Source organism: Acanthisitta chloris, unplaced genomic scaffold (assembly GCF_000695815.1).
Source record: "Acanthisitta chloris isolate BGI_N310 unplaced genomic scaffold, ASM69581v1 scaffold25411, whole genome shotgun sequence".
NCBI lineage: Eukaryota > Metazoa > Chordata > Aves > Passeriformes > Acanthisittidae > Acanthisitta > Acanthisitta chloris.
Genome location: NW_008656991.1, coordinates 29,417 through 41,241, shown reverse-complemented (window position 1 = coordinate 41,241; position 11,825 = coordinate 29,417). Strand labels below are relative to the sequence as shown.

The window sequence follows — 11,825 nt, the reverse complement described above, 5'->3', positions numbered from 1 at the left end:
AATGAGAAGGAGCACTCAGGAGAAACAGCTTTTATCTTTTTGAGTGCTCATCCTGTGCTGCGTATTTCCTTACTGCAACATTTCCCAATTAGAGGCAATAGCTTCTAGGTCAACAAACTAGGATTGAGACTGAGTTGCTGCTATTAAATCACATGTATGAGGAAAAGATGAACCAGCATGATCTAATTTATGGATCAAGAACAGCTAGGTGCTTGACAAACACCTTACAGACAAAGAAAAAAAAGCAACAAGTTACCCAGCTCCTAGCAATGGATTTAACTTAGTTGGCTGGATGTTTTAAAAAATATTGATCACTACAAAATCAGCATTACTAGGATGCTGCACCTATTAAAAATGTACAAGGACACCACCAACTAAGCTTCTAGAGCTCCTGTCTTCCTGACAAAACCAGAGCTGCCTGCCTGCCAAAGGAATGACATTACCCTTCATTCCCAAGAGTAAGCAGCTCCTGGCGTCTTCCCCCTGCAGCCAAGGGGTCTCCATGAAGCTGGCAGGGTCAGAGGAGAGAGGAGACTCCTTCTTCATAGGTCACAGAATCACAAAACAGGTCAAGCTGGAAGGGACCACAGTGGGTCATGTGGTCTAACCTCCCTGCTCAAGCAGGATCATCCAAGAGCATGTAGCACAGGATTGCACCCAGACAGCTCCTGAATATCTCCAGTGAGGGAGAATCCACACCTCTCTGGGCAACCTGTGCAAGCACGCAGTCACTTGCACACTGAAGTTCTTCCTCATATTCAGGAGGAGCTTTCTGTGCATCATTTTCTGCCTGTTGCTTCTTGTCCTGTTGCTTAGCACCACCAAGCAAAGCCTGGCTCCATCCTCTTCACACCTCCTCTTCAGATACTCATACAGATGGGTAAGTCAGCTGTACTCTACTTGTCAAGCATCAGGGAAGTGGAGGGAGGTCTGAGACTTGCAGGACACTAACGATGCTATACAGATTAATTATTTGGGGATTTTAAATCTGGAACTAGAAAAGTCGGTATAAGAAAAAAATTGGTAACAGAGACTTTTTACATACGGAGCACACATATAGATCTATTGCAGGCAACTTGAATAAATTCATACTATTAAACCTGTCATCAAGGTACTTTTGTCACAGCACTGTGTCACCTTCCAATCTGTTCAACAACGTTGAAAGGCAGCATTGAGGCCTCCCAACTCAATGAAGTAATGCACAACACTTCAAAATGAAGTTAAATTACGACTGACAATTAATTATGTGGTCTCAGCTAGGCACTAGAACCAGATGCATTACCAGTTTGGTGTATTGCTGATATTTTAGCTACTGAGAAAATGTTTACAGGCCACGAGAGTACACGTAACTCTCAGAACGCCTATATTCCAATTAATTTGGCACTGTGCACACTCTTTGCAGTTCTGATACTGTTTCCAAGTTACTCAGAATGGTTTTGTTTCAGGTATTCAGAGACTCACTAACAGCTGGTTTTGTTCCATTAGGCTAACAAAGGGATAGACTAACGAATCAGATCTCAGTCTGTGCTTAAATATGTATTTTTAATAGCTGAAAGATAGTCCTTTCAGAGCTGTATGGGAGCAGAAAAGCTGTGTTCAATCCCACCACAGAGAGATTCCAGCTTGCAACTCCCTTTTTTAGCTCTCAGGCTGTCCTGCTGGTTTCACAGCTGCCACGGACCTGTCCCCTCACAGAGACAGCCAACGAGCTGAATTCCATTTACAGAGCAGTGTCTCCACTATAAATATGATGGAGCCAGGGAAGATTTATGAGATCAAACAAAATTATGTATTTTGTGTAGTTCTGAATTATTAATCAGACAGTCAGGAACCCTGAGTCTGCTTTCAGCTGTGGCACAAACTTTTGAGCCTTCCTCTGTAAATTGTTCATTACCCTTGTGACTCAGTTTCCCAACTGGCAGTACTTGCTTCACTGATGCCTGTAAACTGGCACAGGGCTTTCCAGCTGAGAATTTTAAGGATCATAGAAGGGTAAGTTTTCTATTGCCCACAATTTCCATGCAGTGATTCTAATGAGAAAGATAATCCTGTCTGTCCCGCAGCCTTTCCATACTGCCTGTCCATTTAGGGTTTTTTTGTTATTTTTTTTCTATTCCACCCACAAAATACCAGACTCTGTCTGGCTTTTATGGGTGGGTTTTGAAGAACAGACAGGAAGGCAAGGAATACTTGTATCTTGCAGCCAGCCTAAATGCTAGGCAAAACTGACTTCCCCCCTGCCCCAATTCATGGCAACTCCCCAAACTATTGCTGGAGTTTCCAAGAGCTCCCAAAATGGGTGTGAGAGGACAGGGAAGAGATGAAATTGATGCCTTTCTCACTCACCCATGAAGTGGGACAACTCTGTCAAAATCTTTCCTGTTTCTCATACTCAGTACAATTAAATATGAGGTTGTGCTAAGCAGGACAGGAAAAAAAGGGAAGATTTGAGCCTGAATGCCTTTGTTTTTGTATTTCCCTTTGCAGAGCCAAAGCCTGGACATTCATCTTGTTCAGGGTCACATTAAGGTACTGTAGGTTCTGCTGATGCTCACACGAATCCTCTCATTTTCAGTGCTAAAGGAGATAATTTCTCCCTTGCTGCAAGTCAATTAGCTTAATAACAGCTCTGCTCGCTGCAACTGGGGAGAGGTAAAAATTAGAAGAAAATAATACTTAGAACTGAACGCATACAAAGATTACAATTATTTTAAGATCAATCAGACAAAGGGCCTAAAGCACTAACAGTCTTCCCTCTTGATCAGTGCTGCTGTAACCATAGGGAGAACACACAGCTGGCTACACATTAGTTTCATTGTTGGGCTGTCAACCATTTGAAGGCTTTCACCAAATTCCTCTCCACAGGGCATTTTCCCTTTTCTTTCCATCTGCAGACACACAGGACTTTGTAGGGAAGTGCATGCAAGTTCATGTAATGCAATTACTGTATTCTCTTCTGTTTGTTTTCCTTAGGAGCAGAAAAGGTATGGAAGATTTTAATGAACTGTTGGTTAGCCTTAAACATTCATCTCCTAGGATTGCAAAGCTCCTGATCCGTATCTTACACAGTTCAAAGGATATTTGAGGACTGGGTTACGAGTACCTTCTGCGAAGTTATGATGAGGCATTTTACCTTTCACTGACTACTGGACAAGTAGAAGCATACAATGCTGGTTTAGATCACATCTCTGTAAACAAGTTCTCATATTGAGAAAAAATGGGTTTACTAGACTAACTGGATTTTGGCATGAAAATATACCCTCCATCTGATCACTTGAAAGTTAAACCAAACAGATACACAAACTGGCATAAACTTCAGGAATAAAATCTAAGGAATCGGTAGAAAGCAGATGAGATATACTCCATTCCACTTAGTGCCATGGTTTAGTAACCAGAGTAGGGTTGGACTTGATGATCTTGGAGGTCTTTTCCAACCCGGTTGATTCTATGAGTCTATTATTTTCAACTCTGTGGCTTCCACAGTGTCAATGCCTTAAAGAATAAGGAACATGGACATACGCAGGTATTACCCCACTAAGAGGAATGACAGTGAGAGGGAAACAGGAAAAATGCTACTGACTTTGCTGTGCAAAATGTGCAGATACTCATGTTAAGATTATTATCGTGTACGTTCCACTGAATCCAAATATACAAACTCACAGCTCAGATCCTTCCTCTTCTGTCACTGGGATGTAACATGCTGTTTATAATAAAGCCTTTGTACATTGGCTTAACTATAAGCAAGTTATTTATTTCCTAGGACAGTGACCATGTTTTCCTCTGGCCTGTGCAGCAGAGGAAGCTAACACATGCCTATGAAGCCTCAAGGAAGAGAAGAGCTGTTCAGTATGTTCTCCTCTTACTCTGTTGGCTCACCAGCCCCGTGTGACATGTGAGTGACTTTCAAGTGTTCATCTGACCATAGCTGCCCTCAAGGGAGAACAGGGGAGTGACTTTCAAGTGTTCACCTGACAGTAGCTGTCCTCAAGGGAGAACACGTACACCACTAGAGAAAATGCTGCAATATGCAGTGCTGGCCTTAGCACAGTCCTGTTCCAGTCACAATTTTTACTTTCTCTGGAAAGATGAAGGGTGTGTAACCCTGATGTGTATGTAGAATCACAGAATGTTAAGGGGTTGGAATGGACCTTACAGATCATTTATTCTCATCCCCTCCCTGCCCTGGGCAGGGACACCTCCCACCAGAGCAGGTTGCTCGAGGCTTCATCCAGCCTGGCTGTGAGCACTGCCAGGGTTGGGGCAACCACAGCCTCCCTGGGCAACCTGTGCCAGTGTCTCACCATCCTCACAGTCTGTATGTGTTATCTTAATATGCGTTTAACTCATCAAGACAGTCAGCTTTGTCATGTTCTTGTTAATGACTGAGCAGTACTTGTTACCTAGCAAACAAATAATTTTGCAATAGATAGCCTCAGTTACACAGTTAATCAAGTTTTGAGACTGAAATCCATTGCAACATATGTGCAAGCTAAAAGAAGCTCATTTGTAACTTTGGTCTATGAAAACTTTATTTTATCAGTGCTTTTTGAACTATTCTGGTCTCAGTTCTTACTTAGCTGATATTATTGTACGTTACACATCAAGTGTCTACAGAAACAATGGCTACAGCACAGACCAGTAACTACTAAAGGCATATTTTCATACAGAAGCAATACGTGTGCATGCTCCCAGTTGCAGATGATGAAAACATAAGTGGCAGACAGAAAGGGATACTCAAATAGTTTTTACAATGGCATGTTCAGTCCAGCTATGTTTAGTTTGGCTTGGGGTTTAGGTCTAATTATTTTCAGAGCAGTTCTGAAAGATTGATAGAGTCTTGCCAGTATTGATAGAGATTTACCAGCACACCTGAGAAGAAATGGTACAGCTGATGGCACTGTCTATACCTACCTCATGGTTATACATAGCTCAAAATCTTATGGCTCACTTTCTTCTCCAGTTACAGGACATATTTAGGAGACTGATACAATTTCATTCTATGAGACACTGATCACAAATTTGTTTTGCTAATCCAAGAACTTCACTGAATATTGCAGACAGAGATAGATGAATCTGAAGCCACTGAAGATTCTAACAACTTTATCAGGAAAAATACTCACTAAAACATTGAAGAGTCAGTACAGGGCTAGGAAAAATAGTAACAATGTGAGATAATATAATACATCTGTCTGACTGGATAAGATACTCATCACTACACACTTCCACAATGCATGTTTTCCTTGTGGCTTTGCTACAGAATTCCCTGGCTAAATTAGTGCAAGTCACACAACTCCCTGTAAGTCAATTATCCAGCTGATAATGTGGGGGAAATAATGTCAGTACACTAATAATGCAGGGCTGCTGAGGCTTGCTTTTTTTCCTTCTTTAAAACACTTTGTGCAAGATCCTGATACAGCATGATCTCGCCCCAGGGCCGCTGCAGTCAGCAAGAACTTTAACACAAGACAGACATACAAAACATCATTGGAAGAGTGGACAGTGTGTTGTATTACTACTTGGGCTCTTTTTCAGCTCGGTGGCACTTCCAAACTGGAGATGCCTGATGAACACAATGGGCACAGCTGTCAGGATCACTTCCCAGCCACCATCAGGTCGCAGCAGTGTGGGGGCACAAGTGCAGGCCACACAAACACAGCTCGCCAGCCACCAGATTTGCTGCCACAACCAACCAACTGTTGATTCCCACTTAAAATATAACTAACAGAGCATCCGCAGAGCAGGATTTCCTGATGTTGGTCACACCTGCAGGACTGCACAAAGCCCTGGGAACAGGGCAGTAATGCTGGTTCTCATGCCAAACGTTCACGGATGCACACATGGTCCTGTGGGTTTTGTGGTTTACTCTGCAGATTGTGGTTGATCAAGCACATGATAAGGAAGCAGAGCCTCCTGTGTGACTAGCTACCACTGCATAGCCAAACTGCAGAGAAATCTTGGGCTTCATTAGGAGGGATGCTAATTTCAGTGCAAGGTACTCAGTCTCAGCCTGGTCCCTTACACCTTAAAAACTATATTCCCTTAATATCAGTTATCCAAATTAAATACAACTAAGGGATTTGTGAAGATTTACACTTAATTCACACCCACATTTTCCATTTTAGGAAACAAAATATTTGAGTCCTCATTGTTGAGAACATTGTTCAGCTGACATTGTAATGCTTCCTGGGTAATGTTTCCTCTTCTTAGCTCTGCATCAGTGAAAAATCACGTTTAGAAAATGCCTCATAATGGAATTTCTGCACCCTCTGGAAAGCTGGGTGCTTCACACTAAGAAATCTCAGCAATTTTAATGAAAACACAGGAAAGCTTAAGACATCCAAAATGCCACTTCATAATTAGACAGACTCCTAAAGCTACTTAGCTTTCATTTTAATGTCTAAATCTTTACCCACTTCTGACTTGCAAATTATGATATAAATACATGCCACACTTAAAAACCACAAAGATGCAAACCCTAATCTTTAAATTGATTACATGCCAGGCTAATGCTTAGAACTTTAGAAACTGTTTATAAGCAGATATTTAAAACCAGATGAATCATCTTTTCAAAGTGATTCCTTAAAAGGATTGCAACAATTTGTCTTGGGCAAATTTTGGCCTAATATTAATTTGCAGATATATTTAGCAAATAGTGCAGTTAACTTCTATTCTTTTAGCCTGTGTTTTACTGGGGAAATCCTGATTTTCAGAACTGAGTGATCACAGAGCATACACAGCAATGCATGAAGCAAAGACCTAATTGTTATATATGAAAAGACATTACTGTACTCACGTTCAAGGATGTCAGGCAGGCGTGATAAAACTTCCACAATTAGTACCAAGAATCATCATTGTTTCACCGCTTATCCTGTCTTCCCCTCCAACCTCGTATTTCTTTTAATTGAAAGGCTTATGCCTCGAGGACCAATATTAAATTCTGCCATTTCCCTACTGCTCTAAACCAGTTTTGGGCTAAGTTCTGGCTGCACTTCAGTATGGAAAATATTTTGTCCTGACTCAAAATGCTGTTACTATATCTTCCTCCAAGTTTCATTTGCTAATCTAGTAATTTTTACTTAAAATCCACATGTTGCCAAAACATTGCTATGGTACCAATATCCTCCCCATCCAAGGAATTTTCCAAGTCTCAGCTCTATTAATGTGGGGGTTGGAACTAGGTCATCTTTAAGGTCCCTCACAACCCAAACCTGATTTTATGCTGTGCCTGAAATGATATATATCATCAAAATTAAGACTGGGACTTCTGCCTTCCTCTAAAACGGAAGCCACATGTGTGCTGAAGAAGAATTTTTTATTTCCTAATTCTTCTCTGTGAACATGAAAAAGGAGAACAAAACACAGTAGCTGCTCTCAAACAGCCAAAACTACAGACTGAAAGAATTAAAGGCTCAAAAAATAGACCTGTATATAAACTGCTGAAGTAGCTTACATAAACCTTTCCCCTCTGGCCTTCTGTTAAATGGTGGAAGATTAAAAAATGGCACAAAAATATTTAGGCTATTATTCCAAAGGATTTGAGTGGAAATATGTTTGGACTTCAGATGAAAAGCTCACCTAAAAGCTGGTCTAAAAGTTTTGAAGCAACTGACCTAATCCCATGGCACTCAGAAGGACTGTACTGCTCTCTTCTGTCAGTATTCTGCAGTTTCATTGACACACTCATTTATCTTCCATTAAAGATAAATGAAAGATGAAGCAGATGTGGTTCATTTGCTTGGATCCTTCCTTTGAACTGTGTGGTTCATGTACTTGGATGTTTTCTTTGAAGCTGTTATGAATCGGCAATGTAAAAGTCTGATTTAAGCACAAGCATTCACTGCTTGCAGCTTTCTCAAAACAAGGAGTGTTCCCAACATTCTGGATCGTGACTTTGGCAGAGCAGGAAAATGGACTTCACCTGAGATACTCAAAGTACTATCAGTTCTTAATGCTTTTAAAAATTAAGTCTTAGGGTTATTATTTCATGCAGAAAAGAAAGGACAAGAAAGGCTGCCACTGCAGCACTACGAACAAACTGCTGTCAAACAAAAGTAGAGATTACCTCTGCACAAGTAACAGAACACACATACTATCAGACCTTAAATTAATCAACTGGAAAAGCAGAAGAGCTCCCTGTGACCAATCATTTCTATCTGGGAGACTCAGTTGATCAGCCTTCAAACATTCTGCAACTCCTCCTTAATTAATGTTTTAGCAGCATTTCAAAATGACACTGTACTTACTGGATTGAGAACCACTGTGAAGAACAACTCTCCTCCTTGAATACTTTTGTCTAGCTCCTTTGGACCTCCAGGATACTCTTTGTAGAATATGGTGTGGGTGAATAAGCCACAGGTTTGCCTAGGAAGCACCTGCATTTATTTAAAAAAAATAATTCAGGAGTTTATACTTTTAATGAGATAATAAATGACATGTAAGTAACATATAACTGGTAACTACTGGGTAGACTTGGCATCTCAACTTGGCCAGAAGTCAATAATGACCTGGTTGAATTATTATCACTGAAATCATAGTCTGACAGTTCCTCATGTTTTGTTTGAAACTGGATATTGGTCAACCATGAGGTAACAACTCAGCAACCTCCTCACACTCATTTTGTCCGTAACATCTCCCCCTAAAACCAAGTATCTGAAGTCTAGTCATAAATGATTTCAAAAATCTTAAAACAATTTGAAACAAACTGAAATATGATCAGTCTATACTGTATTAATCAGTTCCACTTTGATTTGAACTATGGCTTTGCTGTAAATTTAAACTGAATTTGAAAGTTAAATTGGTTTGGTTTTTTTTGGTCTGGGCATCACCACCAAGAATAATTCTACACTGACACACAGGGAATTTTGCCAGTAACGATCACACTGTAAGAAAGATTTGCTTCTCATTCAACTGTGCTAGTTTTGTAAGACCAGTTGCAACACAAAGCAGTCTAAACAAAAGTACTTTAAACACATTCCAAGAACAAATCTTTGTAATAGGAAGAACTAAGAAATGCAGTTAGGTTTTCCAGTAGAAATTAAAAATATTTTCTATTGACTTCAGAAAATAATTTGCTGGAGAGTATTTCAAATATATCTATTCTTTATGGAAATCAGAAGCTGAGTATGGATGTTTATGTATGATTCTTAAACTGGGATTGTGATGATTAACTTTTAACGCATACAAATGCCTGTGGTTTTGCAGATACTCTTTATTTCTTGCAGTTTCATTTCTCAACATTTCTGTTGTAATGTAAAGGATACTGTGACCATAGATTGTATGTCCTGTGTTGTCAAAAAATGTATGGGAATTGTACATTTGCTATAAACTTGCATGTGTTTTTTTGAAACCCTTTGGATTTCACTAATGAAATCTGAGATCAGTTCTTCACAGAGGCAGGGAATGAAGCTGGACTGGATGGGAGATGCACTAGGAAATCTTGCACAACAATTTTATTACTGAATGTATTCATTACTATAAACCTGCAGATGTAAAATATTAATGCATTTGCCCTGGAGAACTGAAAGCTTGTGACTCCCAAAACAGGTGGTTTTATATGACTCTTCTTGGAAACATATTTCTGGCCGCAGTGTCCTTGTGCTAAATCTCATTGTGTGTCTTCAAATGGTGTGTTTTCACAAAAATTTATGAAAGAGATTTTTGGAGATTTGGAAGCAATCCATCTTCCCCAAATGCTTCATACTCCCTGAGCACATCCACAAACCCATTATTTCACATGCAGCGATCGCTTGGAGAACAACAAACTGTAGCTCAAACCTGTACTGGTGTCAGTTTCCTTCCTGGATTTCTGGAGATTGTTTTAATTTGCTTCATCCAAAAATAGATCAAAACTTTCAAATATTACTATTTAGCTCAGAAAAGTGGTATCCATGGCAATGGGAGAACAATACCACAATTCTGGTCTCAGCTAAGTGGCACTAGTGTGCTAAGGCACTTGACCCTCCAAAGGTGCTTGTTGCAGCCAGAGGGACAACACAGCACACACACCAGATCCTTCCCATTCACTGCTCCACCACATGCCCCAAAAGGAAGTTTCTTGATAACATGCCATGAAGTGTTTTGGAAAGCTGTTTTGAAACCCTTCTCAGACACTAATGGCAAGATGAGAACCCGAAAGATGTTAGGCCACGGTGCAAGGCCAGGTCACACTTCTGTGTGGCAGGAAGCAAAACGAGGGGAACTGTGCAGAGTTTGAATAGACGAAACAAGCATTTATGCACTGAGATCCAGATTCTGAGATGGCTTAAACTGGCAACACTCCTTTGCAGGTAATGGTACTATGCAAATTAAAAACCTGAGAGAAATCTAACCCATCAGGTTCTGCTAAATGATGCAAAGTTGACTTTTTCCCTTGAGATCTCTGAACCAGTATTAACAGTAGGACTAGAAGAGCTAACAGCCTGTTAACTGCTGACAGCGGGGTGCCTGCATGCCACCTTCATCAGCACTAACATCATCAGCAACAGACTGATTTTAATTAACAAGACACTGTCAAATATATCCTGCTACTTATGCACAGCAATATGTGCTTCTCACAATGTGAACTTTCAGGATACTGTGCTTTTCCACTTAAAAATAAACTGTTCATAGAATGGTACAATATGAACATCATAAATACAACTCACCATGATATTTTTGTGGATGAAACCTCGTCTATACCTTGCAGGTTTCAGATGTGGGTATTCTTCTGTGCTGGTAACTCTGATGTTCCAGACTTTTTTCCAGGCATCATAAAGCTGAACATGTACTGGATAGACTCCAGAATGGTGTGGAGCCACTGCATAGCCCAAATCAGTTGGAATACCATGCTCCTAAAACAGAACAGAACAATAGCTGCTATCAAAAATTTAAGAAATTGATGTTTTGGGATTTGTCAAATCCTGTGTGACAGATCAAGAAAATGAAATGCAAATAATGGTGATATCAAAACAGGCTAATATGGGAGATGGAAGGAGATGGAAGGCAGCATGGTGAAGATGAAACACAGGATTTTTATACAAAAGACTTTTTAATAAATATAAGTATGTAGGGAAGAGGGATATAAATGTATTTTACGTTGATTTCTTCAGTCCACATTGCGCAGAAAGCTGCACTCTTACAAGTTCCTGCAAGGAATTTGCACAGAAACTCAGAATACAGTGAGAGATTACTGGCACATATTCAACACAACAGGTAGCATTTGGCAGCTACAACTACAGAAGTGGGATTTCCACTTCATGTCTCTACACAATTACTTGGATGAGGAGCTGAATTTCACAGAGTCACTGCATTTCCCCTCTAGTCCACTCAAAACGTAAAACCACATTCAAAAATCAGCTTAGCAGTTTTAGTGTCATTTTAGAAAAGGAGAACAGATAAGCACTTGTAACATTCTGAGGATAACAGGCAGATGTTGTGGAGCAAACCCTTTTGTAGCACATTTCCTATTTTTGCAGACTCCTGTCAGTTATCTTGTTTACATACTGACCTTGCTGCTATCACCTTCTCTTCACGCTCAATGTATTTTGTTTCAGGTAACTTCTCAAAGGAACAGTATACATCTGATGGTCTGATTAGTAGGATGCACAGTCCCTAAGATGTCATTGTGCTGCAATCATTTAGGCAGAGTGCCTTTGGATTCTGCTCTAGAGTTCTTCATAGGGTTTGTATTTGTGTGGTCATCTTCATCATCTTTCCCAATTTCACCCTGAGGCTGGCACAGCTTTTGGAATTCCAGAAGGGTGTACCACTCCTGGGTAATACCCAAACACCCCAGCAGTGACCCTGCTGTGCCCAGGGAGACCATAATCTGCTGGTTTACAGCTGAG

The 11,825-nt window shown here is 40.3% G+C and overlaps 1 protein-coding gene across 1 annotated transcript in view; it reads right to left on the bottom strand.

Annotated features, from left to right (window-relative positions):
- NDST3 (N-deacetylase/N-sulfotransferase (heparan glucosaminyl) 3) overlaps positions 1-11,825 on the bottom strand; it is a 47,945-nt gene that overhangs the window by 13,706 nt on the left and 22,414 nt on the right. Inside the window, exons 4-5 of the mRNA XM_009084557.1 lie at positions 10,644-10,829; positions 8,244-8,372 (exon numbers count right to left, since the gene is read on the bottom strand). Coding sequence (XP_009082805.1) covers positions 8,244-8,372; positions 10,644-10,829 — 315 coding nt within the window. The remainder of the gene's footprint in view (positions 1-8,243; positions 8,373-10,643; positions 10,830-11,825) is intronic.